The sequence below is a fragment of the Cygnus atratus genome, chromosome 18 (genome assembly GCF_013377495.2).
Source record: "Cygnus atratus isolate AKBS03 ecotype Queensland, Australia chromosome 18, CAtr_DNAZoo_HiC_assembly, whole genome shotgun sequence".
Taxonomy (NCBI): Eukaryota; Metazoa; Chordata; class Aves; order Anseriformes; family Anatidae; genus Cygnus; species Cygnus atratus.
Window position 1 is genome coordinate 3,706,354 of NC_066379.1, and position 16,506 is coordinate 3,722,859.

The window sequence follows — 16,506 nt, forward strand, 5'->3', positions numbered from 1 at the left end:
TTAAGAGTGGTAAACATAGTAAACATACATATTATTACTCAGCAAAATTAAGGCAAATAACTGGAGTTGTTAAGACCATGTACATAAAAAAGCCTGAAATATATCCATCAATGTATTTAAAATTCAGAATTAGAGTAGCTCAAGAGCATATTAAAAGGATTTGTAACAGTTCAATTGATAATTTAGGCACACTGTCCCAAGTAACTTGTTGATTCACACAGATTTTCTCACTGTAACACTCCCTCAGTATATCAGGCCTGAGGGCACTATCCAGAGATGCTTTTTTCTTCTCACAAAAGTTCTCTGAAACCATTCAAAAGTACTACAATCAACATATCTTACACATATTACAGATACATATATTATTATTCAGCAGATTTCTTTAATATTATAGAGAGGCTAAAATAGACATTTGATCCATGGTATACATTTTGAGAAAGGAAGTGTAAGATTTAAGAACTTCATATTTATATAAAAATGGCATTGGGCAGCTTAACAATAACATGAATTATAATTGTAGTAATATACAAAACAAAACAAAATTAGTCTATATAAATTAGAAGAAAAATACCTTATCAATGTAACCATACGGCAGACAGCAAGCAGCTTCAAGCAACCATCAGCGACTCCTCACTGCCAGCCCATTATCAATGCCAGTGACTGTCAATTTGTTTAAACACGCACGCAAGAACAACCTTTGTGGTAAATATTCAAGCATTAAACAAAAAGTCTCCTTTGAATATTGGAGAAGGAAGAACTATTGTACCTTTATATGCTGTCGTGCAGTGCTTGAAACAAGAGGGAGACTTCTTAGACTGTCATTTATTAACCACTGCCAGCCCCCTGAAACGGTAAGGAACATACACGGTATTATCTTTGTTCCTTTCTAAACTTCAGCATTTTCTCTCCTATACTGCAAAGACCAGCAATTATACGTATTTACTTATTTCCTTGGTTTTCCAAAATAAATGAGGTTGTGACTCTTAGCCAGTACAGCTACTCTGGTTTGTTTTACAAAGTACACAGTGCAAACATTGATTCTGGTCATACTGAAAACTTAACAGGAAAAAAAATTGCAAACAAAACAAATCTTCTAATAACATTACCATTGGTTGCAGTATTTGTGTATCTTTTTGAAATTTTGATATTTGTTAGGCCACCCAACCTTGCTGATCCTCATTGCTCCTCTTGAAAAACATAATTCACTGATATATTATAGCTTGATGATAACTACTGAGATAAGGAAAGGTTATTTAAAATACCACATACCAATTATTGGATCTCCTCTAAATGGCATTTTTGATAGTGACAACTTTTCAATTAAAGTGCAGACTGTAAGAAAATAAATTTGACAAACAGATAAATACAAAAAAATGACAAATTGCAGCTACTTTGAAGATACAGACACATCAAGTTACATACGCATTAATTTTAAATTGAAGAAAATTTGCAAAGAGAAGTCCAAGATACGTCAAAGAAGAAACTGAAAGGAAATCGTACTGGAGATTCTTACATATAAAATAGCTACCATGCAGTAATTGCTCTCTGACATGAGCTAGTCCCATCATTCATGCAAAGGCATTGCTTGCTGGTACGGATTCTTTTGCCCCAGCCATTTCAGGTCCGTATGTACCCATTGGTTAGCCTTGTGTTCCTATACCAGTTTGTAAATGGCAACAGCTTACTAACTACAATACTACAACTTGGACAGTTTTAATACTACAACCACTAAAAACAAACAACCAAACAAAAAAGACACACAAAAATCATTATAATATGTGAACGGTTTTCCTACTTAACAGCATTTTTAAACCTTCACAGAGTGAAGCAGTGATCTGTTTACTACGCAGAGCTAGGAGCTACCAAACTGGATGGAGCTTTCTTTCCTTTGATATTCGGAATACAAGAAAAGGATGTAAGAACTAACATTGCTTTATTATTTTAGATCTGTACACTTAAATGACTTCTGAACTTACAAAAAACGTTTGCAGAATAGTATTTTTTGTGTGCGTGTTTTAAAGATGTTTGGGGGAATAGAGATTAACACAGAAAACATTGCAAACTTTTGCTATGCAGCAGATCAACAGCACTGCTCAAATGAGAACTCAGTGCTCAGACAGCACACTATCACTCACCTCCTGGTGATCAGTTAAAATAAGACAGATCAGTATAGAATGATTATCTGACTGCTTTAGAGTTGGTGGAGAGGACAGAACAAGCTACTATATAATGCCACCTTCTTGTTTTGCTTTCCTCCCACAACTTTATCTTTGAATCTTACTCCAGGCTCTGTACACTGTTCACCATCATCTTCATTTATAACCAACTTACTGGGCTCCAAACCTACTCTCCAATTCAGTCCTCACTATGGTAATGTCTCACAGACTCCACATGCTCCGACTCCATTCAATATTGCATGTCAGCTTCTTTGTTCTGATATTTATTCACAGACAGATTAAGCACAATGTGACTAAACCCAAGTCTCTTAGGGTTCCTCCTCAGTTCTCTGTGCTTCTTTTATGCTCTATTGTGGTTGAGACCATCATCTTCATTAGACATACATGCAATTTGTGGAACATTTTTAATTCTTCCCTTATTCCACCTACACAGCTATATCATGCCAAAACACTGCCATTTTTACTTCTCAAATACTGTGAAATATTCAGCTGCTTAACAGCTGAAACACATTATAAAAACCAGTAGATGTAAATAACTATTCTTTTAGCCTGTGTTACTGTGTCACATCTGTAAACTTATTCAAAGATGCAGAGATCCCTTTGCCCCTCCACCCCTCCTGTTTGACTTGATACTGAAGCTTCTTTACCCACTAACTTCGAAGATGTGAATTAAGTCATCCAAAGCCAGAAACTGCTATCCAGCACCTCCTTTATTCAACCTATGAACAGGAAACTAAGTTTGACATCGCTTTCTGGATACCCAAGCTACCTCTTTCCTGCAATGTCCTTACTTTTTACAGTGTTTTAGTACATAATGGTCATTGAAATCCACATGAACTCACCATCATTTATATAACACAACCCTTTCCATGAACTGTTGTTTATATGGTCTTTATTCTTCACCTTTGCACACACACATATTATGATAATTGATTAATTACATGATCACATCTGCCTTAATGAAGAGATCACATCTCTTCTGGAGAGGAACTGGAGTATATGAGGGAAGGAAGGCAATTCAGCCCCGAAGAAAGTTAGTTCTGTGCAAAGAGTGTCTGACATAAAACCAAGAACTACCTTCAACTCTTACACAAACACGGTTATTCACAAATATGCTGGCAAACAATGTTCTGGCATACCTGACTTTCAATTAGCTTTCAAACTTTGTATTTTTAATTACTGTGCATGCTCTATTTATGCATTCAATGCAATGTATGTAAAACAAACTGAAAAAAGTAAACAGAAGAATTCATTACTGCAAGTTCTGCCTTCACACCCCAGCCATGATACTTACCAGCTGGTCTCATCAGTTCTCCACCTAAACCCCTGCAAAGCAGAAACAGAGGCATCAGAGCATAACCTATCACAAGCAACTGCCTAATGCAAAAATAAGACTCAGCCGTTTTAGAATGAAAGCAGTTCACAACGTACCTTCATCTTTTGTACCTGACCAATGCTAGAATACTTCTTTTTAAATTAACTGTTTTCTTGACCTCAACATGATTTATACAAAACCTTTCTGAATATTTAACTTTCTTCTTCCAAGGAACGCAGACCCAATCTTTCTAATATTAATGTGGATAATAAGAGACTGTCAGGTTCATTCTTTTCTTTTTACTCGCCTTAGAAGCATTAGAAACCTGCGGAACTTGCCACAGGATTTTTCAGTCCTACAGCTTCTGTGAGCTTCTGACTTGCACAACTGAAAGGCAATTACATGCAATGTTTTAACAAAACCTTTACCTCTGGAACATTAAATGGAAACTTCACTTACCAGTTCCCATTTTCACAACATTAACTGGTTCACTTTCCTTACAAAGTTTCTCAACCTTCTCTCTTCACCCTCCTCTTCTTTGCTAAAGACCTCTCAGAGCTGATTTTGCATTCATCACCACAAGAAAGGTGGTAAAAAAAAAAAACCAACACATCAGAAAGGAGAAAGAAGTAAGTGGCTTAAGATGTTTAAGACCTTCCTGAAAAGAATGTGTGTTATCTAAGAACGGTCTTACCAGCTCAGATCTGAGGCCTATCTAGCCCAGTCTCCTGTCTGAACATTAACCTGGCCACTGACGGCACCAGGTTAAGAGAACGTTTGACACCATGAAGAGAAAGCAGACAGGGAGAAGCATCCTGGAAATTGCAGGGCCTGTTTCCATTCCGCAGCCTCTCACCTCTTTGGGCAGAGACTTGTCTCCTCACACCACTGAACAATGTCTGCTGGTTCCCTGGGTATCCCCAAGGCACCGTGAGCATTGCTCGGAGTTGTTCTGCTCAGTGTCACCCTCTGTGGCATCATTTTCCCATTTTCTGAACCTTTGACCCCTGCCCTTCCTTTGGATATTTCCTCCCTTGGCTCCTCATTCTTGTCTCCCTTCACTTCTGCTAGAACATTTCCTCCCTGAGGTGTGCCAAACCCTTAATCACCTGTTTGTACGGCTCTGCTCTGGCAGAAACTCCCAGCAAGGGGGAGGAACAACAAAGGCTTTTTGTTTATATTATTATTTTTTTTTATAGAACCCTTTTCTTCCCTCCAACCTCCCCACAATAAAATTAGTAGCTGTGCTCACAAGGCAAACTTAGCAACCCTAACAACTATTATAACTTTGTTCTCCAATTTATCCTTTTATATGAGCTTCAAAAGCCTAAACATTTTAAACAAGTTTTTCCATTCCATACAAGTAGGTGCCTCCTGTTACATGCACTTGGGTTTCTGGCTGCTCAACATTTTCATTGTTTTTTCAGGTAACGCAGAGCTGCCAACTCCACAATATTCTCATTTGCCATGGATCAGCAGTTCCTTTAATTGAGAAATTTTTGCTTTTGACAATCAATTCATTAAGCTCTATGCAATAATCTACAGCTCAGTTTATCACCATCGGAAGAAAGCACAGATTCCACATCCCCACAGTGATAGGTTCTTTGTATTATCTATCCCATCTTCCTGCCATGCTGTCTGCTCTCCAACTTTTAAAAAATTTAAATTAGAAAACAAAGAAGAGATGTAAGGAGTTGATACAGTGGCAAAAAATAGAAGAATGATGTGGTACGGCCTGCTTCCTCTTCAGTGTTTCGTTTCCCTTCGTTTTGTACCTCACCCATTCCTTGCCTTTTGTCTGTTGTCTTACTGTAAATGAGTATAAAATAATCATCTTGTAAGCTTGTTTTGTGTGCAACAGAGTCTGCTGATGCAAGGATTCAGATATGGACTTCTGTTCTAACTACAAAGCAAGAACTGAGTCATAAAGGCTGCTCTTCTCCACTTCTACAGACTGCCAATAAGGAAGTCAGGCCACTCAAAGCTACTCTTATGCTAATAATTTGACAGCTATCCCTTCCTTTGGTATTACATCAGCTTAATTTAATTTCAGAGTTTAGAGCTTCACTGAGGGCTGTTGTCCCTGTGGAAGAACGAAGAACAATGACACAGGCTTGCACAGTAAGATTTCCACGTAACACAGAAACTATAATCAAATCTATCTTCGAAGGCACTGTGATCCTGGGTGTTCTTCTCTGCAAAACTTTTCAAGTCATGTCCTGTCCACACAGCACAGTATGGCTGTCAACATATCTATTTTTGTTTCCTTTTCCACAACTCACATTTATTTTGCTTTTAGAACTGAGAATTCAGCCATAACCCTAGATCTTTCCCCAGTCAGTGTTTACTTTGTCAAACACGATGTGCATCTCTCGATTAACTTTATCTCGCTGTGTAGTATTTCACTAAATTAAAAAGATAGAGATCTACCTAATTCAGAGATTCTGAATTTTGCTGTAGAGTCAGTATTCTCTCTTTTTTTATTCCAAAGACACATCCACAAGTTACATCACATTCTTAGATGTACCTGTTTCATGGTTTAATTACTAATTCAATTTGTAAATTGACTGATGCAGTGCCCAGGTTCCATTAGCTGCTAAGCATTGCTTCCTATGTGCAGTTCCACAGCAATGCCTCTCCACTAGAAACATTTTAGAATTCATTACAATCAATTCATGGAAAACAATCAAAACACACAATCCCTTGTAGAGCCAATGGATTAAGATTGCTGATCTACATATACCAGTATATATTGTAAAATTATGCAGGCCCGAATCAGAATCAATGGTGCTGTTTTCAATTATTATTTTATTTAAAACTTAATTTTCGGGACAAGTTCAGAATTCATCTTATCTTTAAGATTATAAAAGCAGCATTAATTGAAGGAGTTTGGAGTGAATAGCATCTATGTTTTCATAAACATCTGAATCTGAAGTTAAAATTACTCGAATATCTGAAGTGATTCAATTGCAAATACTCAATTTCCAGAAAGCTAAGAACACTTGCCGAAGTATTTTCATCTCCATATGAATAGTAACCGATTATTTTCCATGGGAACAATTTGTCCCACACAGAATTGAGGTATCTTAAAGGCCCAGGTTATAAATCTACAGTGCTTTGAAAGTACAAAATGTCTTTATAACAAGGTACACAGAGGCAGCAAGTGATACCCTTAAGCACAGATAAATAAATAAAAATCCATGTATTTAATAAAGCTGCTATTGTCATCCCCTACAGATGCAGAAATTAAACAATACTAACCTTAGAAACACCTATTTTTAGGTTACTGTAAATTCATATGCTGGGCATACACATTTTTTTTATTGTATTCTAACACTGGAATACTGCATGTGAAATCCTGGCTCTATGGAATAAGAGTTTTCCCAATGCCTTCAGTTAGAGGCAAAAGAATTTCACCTTACAGCTCTTTCAAGTACATGAAACTATATAGTACAAAGCGTCATTTTGCAACAAAAAAAGCTGAGCACTGGATCATCCAGCAAATAGCAGTAAACGTCTCTTAATTCCTTTTTACGTGACCTTCCTTCCCAATCTCAAATATTTCATTGCTCTATTCAAACCTTTAAAGCTGGCCTGAGTATAAAGCATAGCACCACCAGCCACGTGTCAGTTAAAAACAAACAAAAAAGCAGTTTAAGTAATCATTTTATTTTTTGCAATGGTACCTAGAGCACAAACTCCTAGAACCACCATGTTACCAGATGCAAAAAATAATTTAAACTCGAAATTATTTTTAAGATGAACTTTGTTGCAAGGCTGCAATTATTTGCTGATTAAGTTTATATGCCTAAAAAGCTCTTTTACATAAATGACTGCCAAGAAACACATTGCCCTGAAACCATCAAGATTTGCTGCAAACTTAGGGGTCTTTGAAATGAGAAGTTTGTCTTTTGCCTAGTACCTGTCAACACCTACTGGCTACCTTACTCTTTTGGAAAAGCTGAAACTCTGAAGATGGCTGTCCAACTTAAACTGGCTGCTCTTTTAAAAATCAAAAATCGCTCCTCTCACATAGCTGACTGTAATACATGCAGCCCGTCTCTCCATATGTTAAAAGAATGAGATCAGAGCAAAACTCAGCGTGCAGCACTTTGCACCAACTGAATCATCCCGTGTGGGTGTTGCTACCAAACACTGTGCTTCCTGTCGTATTCTCCTCTGATAGGAACCCTGAAGGCCCAGTAAGAGAACATTTGCTGAAATACAGAAGTGCCATGCAACCACCTGGAAGAAGCGCAGTCTGTGTCTGTAGCACTTCCATATCCATCCCTATGTTATCTCGTTACCCAACTCTGTGCATTAAGACCTGTATTACCAGACTCAGAACTGGATACAAGAAAGGAAAAAAAATCTGAACGTTATTCAGGTGAATGTACAGTCAAGAATCCTGTATCAGATGACACATTTTAAAGAATCTGAACAGAACTACTATTAAAAAAATAATCTTCTTGAGGATTTTTCAATGCTGAAAATAGCACAAGGTCTTAGGTGCATTACAGAAGTGTGCGTACTACAAAAAAGGTTTAATGCTGGTTCAATGGAAGTAGCGGTATACGAAATCAGGCTGATCATTAACTGTTTAAACTGGCAGACTGACTTCCTATCCCAAGTAAGACAGCTTTTGACAACACATGCCACATTTTTGTGTCAAGTTTTTTATGTACAAAAGTAATGTTTAAAGCAAATAAGATATGAGCTTTTTTTTTTTTTTTAAATAACTCTATAATATAGCCCATAAAGCACAAAACTGACAAACACTCTGTTGAACTGGTATGTTTTGCATGGCTTCACTGACTTGCTATAATTAGTGACCATTTAATACAGAAAATCAGGCAATACTCAGCTGGAAGTGCACATGCAAATGCTTAAACCAACCAGCTCCTCAAGACAAACCAGTGCATCAAATGTGTCAGAAACAGAACTAATGAAAGGAAGTACATGCTGGATGTGCCTGGACTTGCATTCTCCTTTTTCAGCATACTACGTTAGGTCCAGAAAAGCTTTTATACAGGAAGACGAAAAGACACTAACATTTTTCAAAGATGTTAATAAAGTAGAAAACAGGAGTTTCTGCAATTAGCATAAACAAATTTGATTACTTCAAATGTTCTCAAAATTGAGAGACTGTGCAGGGAAACTCAAAGCCTGTCTCCTGTCTGAAGGATAATTTATGGACATCGCTCCAAATCAGGTTAAAGACATTACCAGAGCTGCTAAACAAAGTAAGATGGATAGTTACATGAAGGTCTCCATTACAGCACTGTGGCGTTAACTTTTTTGGCTTGAGTTACTTCGATATTCAGTGGAATCCTGAGTTAGGCAATTAAGGTCATCACAGCCCATTTTGCAGTTCAAAACATATAAATTACAACTTCCATAAAAATAACAGAACTTTAACAGTTTACTTCCTTTTCTTTCTCATAGACCAAAGTAGGTTATGAAAACAGCTTGATCAACACATTAAAATCCATTTAGTACAGAAGAAGAAAGCTGTTTTGTTGCCGGAAGTGAAAGTGAAATATCTAACAGTCAGTTGAGACATGTGACCAGACCTTTTTCATTTCAGGAGTTTAAAAACTAGAAACACAAATAAAACACATAGGTTTTCAACATTCCTTCAAGACATTATTACACTGAAAATTCCCGGTAGCAATTTCTTAAATGGAAATCTTTGGAATATTATGTGCAACAATTACTCATCACAGAACAAGTTTGGCTTGTTTCACTAAATGCTTGCCTAGCAATACTCAAATTGCTGTTTTGTTTTTATAACCTAGTTTATTTTTCTTGTCCAATTTTAAAACATTTTATGCATACCAATATTGTAAAATATGGATTACAGTAGACATCTCTGTCTCTGCCTAAGTATTAGAGTAAACAGCAATGAATCAATTTTGCTTGGAGTTGAATTAGAAGTCTTATCTAGGATGAAAACATTTCTGTAGGCATCTTATAAATACCATTAAGTGCAAGAAGTGCACATTATGACAAAAACAAATTACACCCAAGCTCCACCCTGACATTAAAGAATTTATGGGAGCCAAGACAGCCACCCACAAAGACACTAATATACAGTATCAGCATTAAAAGTATCCTCCAGTAAAAGCTAACCTTGGAATGCAAGTTTCACATCAGTACATATACGCCTCAAAAAGCGAACATTAATATTTTTTTTCAGGAAGACTGAGGATACAAAATCTTACATAAAATTATTTAAAGCATAATTACACACACACAAAAAAACCTACTTAAGATTCTACAGTTTCCAGATACATCATGTGCAAAGAAGTGAACTAGATAAGTGCCTAAAAGCCCACACAATTTGTCAGTTAAAGAAAAAAACTCATTCGCATATACAATCATTATGGAATACAAGTCATTAATTATGTTTTGATTTCCTTAAATTTAGGAACAAACCCTGAAGTCACATACCAGTTTTAATTCACATTTACTTAACAGTTACTTAGGCAAGCTCCCTTTATTTCCTGGAAGCTTCAATAAATAGGAAATGAAGAACAACTCAGGGAAAACTCATTTTCATTTTCTTTGGCTCAAGGACTAAAAAATTGTATTGAATCTCTTGTAATACTTCTGGCCTAGTCATTACACAGCATGGAGAAAGTAATTCTAGAATTTAGCTAGAAGCTCCTTTAAAAAAAAAAAAAAGACAGTAAGTTTGTACTGAAAGGTTATTTCTGCAGAGCTATTTGAACCGTACAAGTACTATAGTACAGGTGAATAACAGGAAAGAAATCCTTTACATACTGCTGAAGCCGTGGATTAGCGATCATGTTCCGTTCCACATTCTTTCCCTTCCTTAACTCTGTCACAACATTGCGACCAGTACTTACCACTTTCCCATTAGTCTAACATGCCTGTAAGTCGCACTCTCTAACACCACAACCATTTTAAAATGGCCTTGGTCTCCGTAATAGGTAGACAAAGCCAAAAGAATGCATGTGCTCGCATTCTGATGAACCGTGCTAGCCTTGCAGTCTATGGTATGTGTAACTAATTTGCACAAACCAAAAAAAGCCCCTAGACGCTACTTTTCTCATAATTTCTACTGATACTTTCCACTACAGAAAATAATTTTTTAGTCTATTTTCTTACCTGTACAACTGTCGACTGCAAAGCTGAGGAAAAAACACACCAGTATTAAGAAAGTTCTCTTGAAATAAGTGTTTTCATTTTTCGTCCTCACATGCAATGTCTACGCACTGTGTGCTACACAGCACTTGGGATTATTTTAAAAATAAAAATCAAAGTAAAAATATTTTTAAAGTACACAGTTTTATGAAACAACTATTTCCAATGACACATTAAGACTATATCCAACCAAATTTTACATTCAAAGGAAACCCATTTAACACATTCACAAAGCACTAGGTTTCTTCATTTCAAATCATAGCAGCTCCTGCACATACTCTGCAAGCTAGTTCTGCTTTTTAAAACACATTTGCTTTCCACAGTTGGCCCTTTTAAAATAACTGTATACTGTGTTGACTAAAAACTCCAGAGTATCTGTTAGCTACAGGTTGAACAGAAAAAAAACTTTAAGTTCAATTGTGACTGCATTATCTCATTGTTAGCATTACAGTATACCATCTTCAAAAATCACAGATTATCAAATTTAGCTGTAGTAAAACCTGAAAGAACAGATTTTTAAAAAGAAAGAGCTTACATCAAAACTTTGCAGATTAATTATAAACAGACAAGAACAGAAATTGGAAAATATCATAACAAATTAAGGCCACTGTAACAGAACAGATAGTGCTGACTAAGCCTACAGGCATTTCAACACAAGAAAGTTAAACAAGGACAAGGATGCCTTTTCAACTTGTAGCAGCAGCACAGAATTTAACAAGCATCAACAGACTTAAAGCCTAATGGGTAACTGGTGAAGCCTGACAGCTTTAGTCAGTCAGAACTGGGACTGAGGGACTACAGACACTGCAAAAAAAGAGCAGGAGCCTGAACGCTGAAGAACCGTCTATTCCACAAGGTGAAGAAATACGAACCAGAATTAAAAACCAACAACATACATGATTTAAGATTAAAGGGACAAGTTCAGCAAAATTATCTTTGTACAAGTGCTTTAAATTTTTATAAGCAGGACAAGACTTCATTTGTCCTATCATAAAGACGTCCTAGATAAAGACAATGTATCAGCTGAAATCCAGAATGTGACTTCTGAAGTCTATAAACAGGTAAATTATGGATGCAAAGGTTTAGCACTAAAACTATGCTTTAAAAAACAAACAAGCAAAACCAACCCAAAAACAGAATATAAAGGACAGAGAACGAATAGACTGAATAGATCTCTCCTGAGCATAGTCACATTAAGGGAACAGCCATACCATCTATCTGCAAGGCCGATCAACATGTACAGAAAGGAAGAAGGAACAGAAGGAAAAAAAACAAAACAAAACACCAGGCAATACTTCAGAAGTGTAACTGACAGAGTAAGTGCCTTAGCTAAGAAGCTGGCAGAACAGGAAGGGACCAAATACAAAATTATTGTGAAGTAAGAGACATGGCCCACAACACTTATCAAACAATCTGCTAGAGTGTGTCCAAATTCATATTTGGGAGATTGTTTACTTTTGGCAAGTGGAAAAGGAGGGTGGAGAACAACTGTCCTAATTACAAATGTTTGTTTAAAAATAATACAACATACCACGTTACAAGATACATTTATACTTCCTACAAACCTCTTGATGGATTTGCTTCAGTCCCTCCAATGATTTTTCATTGAAATAGTATGTTACAGATCTGTAAAGGTATACAAAATTTTTAAGACTGGTTTCCTAATCATGCTACAAGTTACTTTTCTTCCATGACTTTATTGTATTTTAAATAGAAAAACAATCATTTGACTCCCAAACTATTCTCAACAGAAACATGCAATATTTAATTTTAACGAGTTCACTAAACATATCAGTAAGTTCTTTCCTTACTATGCTATGTAGCAAACATTCTTAAAAGATTATTAAAAAGTCAATTATTAATAATACTATAATAAATATACACAAACAGCTATTCTCATTTCAGTTGTACTCCAACACTTCTATGTTTTTTCCATAAATATCAAGCATTTCCCACTACTAAAAATGCTCCACATCTTTTTTGCTAACTTTTCAACTTCATTCACATGCACAAAATACGTTACTTACTTGAAAAGGCAACTCTTAAGATTAACACAAACTTTTGTTAGACACTACTGACAAATACATATCCTATTTCTCACCGAAGTCATAAAAAACAGTATATACTTCATACCCTTCATCTGAATTCCTCTCAGTATATTTAGCTCGTACAATGACATTGAATTTATTAAATGTCACTGTTTTAGATATATTTGTATGAATGCATTAGAATGTTTTCAGAAGTAAAATAAAAAAAGGTTAATCAGAGTAATTATCCAACTTTTGTATGAAAAAGGACCCAGAAAGTCCATTATAATATATATATATATACACACACACATTGAAGAAATACATATCTGTGACTGTTGCAGAACCATATTTATTTTCAGTAAAGTTTGCATTTTGGGGTCTTATCATCCACTGCCTTGATCTTAAATACCTGCTCATCCCTATTTAAGTCAAGCTAGTATAAAATTCTACCACTAATGTAGATTCCAAATTCTAGTTCTGCAATAATGACTTCCAAACATTTTTCATAAATGATTCATGTGAAAGAAAAGGTAAGTCACTCATTTCTTTACAACACTAAGGCAAAGACGCTGCCAAATAATTTTGTCAATTATTCTGGATATATCTCTTAACTGTAATTCGTGTGTGTGTGTATACACATCCCTTCCATTCAACAATGTTATTTAAATCAATCAGAATCAACAAGCTGTTTCTCTAACACTGAACATGAAAGACTGTTCCCTCACCAGGAAGACAAAATACTGCAGGGGAAGGGCTGGTAGTGCAGGGATGGGTTAATCTATACTTAAACGGTATCTTTGAATTCTCCAAGTAAGGCAATAAATGATCTCACTTTCCAAGATGATTTTAGACTTAAGCGTAACATCACCAAATAAAATGTGAAGGCTTGGCAAGACTGATAACCATACAAAAATTCAATGGAAGAGAAGTTCAGTAAGATGCGATTTCCATAATTACACTGAGGAAGCTTTCAATATATCAGACATGAAAGGAAAATTTATAGTCAAGATAATCTAGCATTTATACCTATTATTCTCTTCTGCTAGTTTACACAGTGCATGGGTGATCTCAGCACAGGCAAGAATTGCCCCATGGCGTGTGTGCAGATCTGTGCCCACTGATAAAGGTAGCAGTCTTGGCAAAACTGAAAGAGATTAAATAATTATTTTTTTTTTTTAAACAGAGCATACTGACAGATCACAGTTCTAAATTGTCCTGGTTTCAGCTAGGACAGAGTTAATTTTCCTCCTAGTAGCTGGTAGGGTGCTATGTTTTGGATTAGGATGAGAAGACCGCTGATAACATGCTGATGTTTTAATTGTTGTAGAGCAATGCTTACACCAAGCCAAGGACTTTTCAGCTTCTCGCTCTGTCCTGCTAGCGAGCAGGCTAGGGATGCAGCAGGAGCTGGGAGGGGACAGACCCAGGACAGCTGACCCAAACTGGCCAAAGGGGTATTCCATACCATCTGACGTCATGCTGAACAATATATAGGGGTGGCTAGCCGGGGTGGGGGGGGCCGGCTGCTCGGGGATAGGCTGGGCATCGGTCAACGGGTGGTGAGCAATTGCATTGTGCATCACTTATTTCGTACACATTATTATTATTAATACTATTATTATTATTATTGTTATTATTATTTTCCTATCTTAATAAACTGTCTTTATCTCAACTCACAGGCTTCACTTTCCCGTTTCTCTCCCCCATCCCAGAGAGGGAGGGGGGAGGGTGAGCGAACGGCTGTGTGGTGTTTAGCTGCCAGCCGGGCTAAACCACACCATAAATGTAAACATGTCAGCCTAGAAATAACATTGGAAAACCATTTCTGGAAAGTCAGGCCAATATATCCTCATCATTATGTGAAAAACAAGTTTTAAAAACACAAGTAAATTCTGACAAAGCATGCTAAACCACACCTAGAAACTTTGTGCTCACAACCTAGCTTCCCTGTTTTGCGTAAATAAAAAACATTGGCATTGGGTTGGCTGAGTGGTAGAGAAAATGAGGCTTGTAGCCACCTCTATGGAATTTTACTTCAATGTAAACTGCCACTGTCACCTTTCTAACCCTCTCTAGGGAGTCTAGGTAAAATCTGTAACCTGGGTTTCAGCTGCTGTCTTTCAGGCATATTAGAAAGCAGCTAGTACATCCCTGGCACCCTGAGTGGGCCGAGCAAAGGACTGTGAATTCATTCAAGAAACATTTGATTACATACACAACAATCAGAAAGAAATTCTTCTGAAGATGCCAGACTGGACAAGACAAAACAGATTCTATGCAGAACCTGTTACGAGTTACCTACCCACATTTGCCATGTATTCAGGAGCCCGTGGAGTAAGGTTATGCAGAGCCTTAGTTGAAAGTTCTCGAATAACACTGAAGATGTAAAAAAGCATTTTAGGAGTTTTCTTGTTAGCAATTTAGTAGAAGTAATGTATTAAAAAAAACAAGGTCAGGAAGGGACTCCTGTCCACAATCAGAATAAAGACCCTAGCAACATTAAAGAACGTAGTATTCTCTGTCCATCCTAACCTTCCCCCCTTAAAAAAAGCCAACAAAACAAAACAATGGGCCAAAGAGACAGCCTACAGCTAGCTTTTAGCTATATGAATAGACCTTATTGCTGAAAGAGACAAAGAAAACATAAGTGTGGATGGTAGAACCTGAGGGCTCATTCTATACATTGGCAGGGACACTACAGTAAACTATTATTATTTCTCGTGATGCAAACTATTATCAGCACTGATATAATCTCATTTGTGTTATATGTACATGTTTTAATCTTCATGAACATTGAATATGACTAAGCTCTATCTCCATGCATGAAATCTACTTTAATTACGATAATTGTATACTGCTGGTGTTTACCACTCACATATACTATATACCATATAAACGTGTTTTATTAATCTATTAACAGATTGAGGTCAGAATTCATAAGCACATTTTAAGTGACAATATGCTAGAAGGCATGGATGACGTCAGCTACTACTTGCCTATTTCCCTTCAGTCAAACAGTGTTACAAACTCTGTTTTAAGTAACATAAGCATCACATGCAGAAAAGCCAATTCCTGGATGTTAATATAATTAGACTTTATGAACTTACCTATCCCAGTGGTTAATCTTCATGTTAACTAAATGATCGATCATTGGTTGTGTATACTCAGGAAAACCAGCAATATACACACTGAAAAGAGAAAGATCTATATGATAGAATAGAGAATCAACAGGTGTGTGCATTTTAACACAAGCTACTCCAACGATTAAAATCCTCTAGTTTTAAAGCAACCAAAAAATTACTTAACCATGCCTTCTCCTTAATGAGATGCAGCTGAATGAAATAAACAATAGTAAATATTTTACAAGTACTGTCAAAAATTTAAATCACTTTTGCAAAAGTCTTTCACATTCTCGGTAAAAACTATGATACAAACAAAAAGCTTGACAGCAATGAAAAGCAAAAAATAAATAGTCAGTTCCCATTGCTACATTCTACAAAATGGGGAAGTGTATACATATAGTAGTAATTTTAGATTGCAGAAATGTGTTAATGTGTAATACACACTGCACACTAAAATTAAGTTACAGAAATGTGTTTTATGTTCCCAGAGACAATATTCCAAAATTGAATAATGGTTTTGATTTGTTCTTTTTAAAAAATAAACATACAAAAAGTCAATTATGACAAAAACATTAATGCTGCAAAGTCAAGACCTAAGATGCGAGGGAACACCAGAAGTAATTAGCTAGGCAGTCTGCATAATTACCTGACTTCACAGACACACTTGCTTTCCAATCTTCAGAAGCATCAAC

General features: G+C 36.3%; 1 protein-coding gene across 1 annotated transcript in view; it reads right to left on the reverse strand.

Annotated features, from left to right (window-relative positions):
• TBCD (tubulin folding cofactor D) overlaps positions 1–16,506 on the reverse strand; it is a 132,836-nt gene that overhangs the window by 40,976 nt on the left and 75,354 nt on the right. The window contains exons 19-26 of the mRNA XM_035561857.2: positions 15,800–15,880; positions 14,995–15,068; positions 13,719–13,836; positions 12,228–12,288; positions 10,627–10,649; positions 3,472–3,503; positions 1,270–1,332; positions 767–843 (exon numbers count right to left, since the gene is read on the reverse strand). Coding sequence (XP_035417750.1) covers positions 767–843; positions 1,270–1,332; positions 3,472–3,503; positions 10,627–10,649; positions 12,228–12,288; positions 13,719–13,836; positions 14,995–15,068; positions 15,800–15,880 — 529 coding nt within the window. The remainder of the gene's footprint in view (positions 1–766; positions 844–1,269; positions 1,333–3,471; positions 3,504–10,626; positions 10,650–12,227; positions 12,289–13,718; positions 13,837–14,994; positions 15,069–15,799; positions 15,881–16,506) is intronic.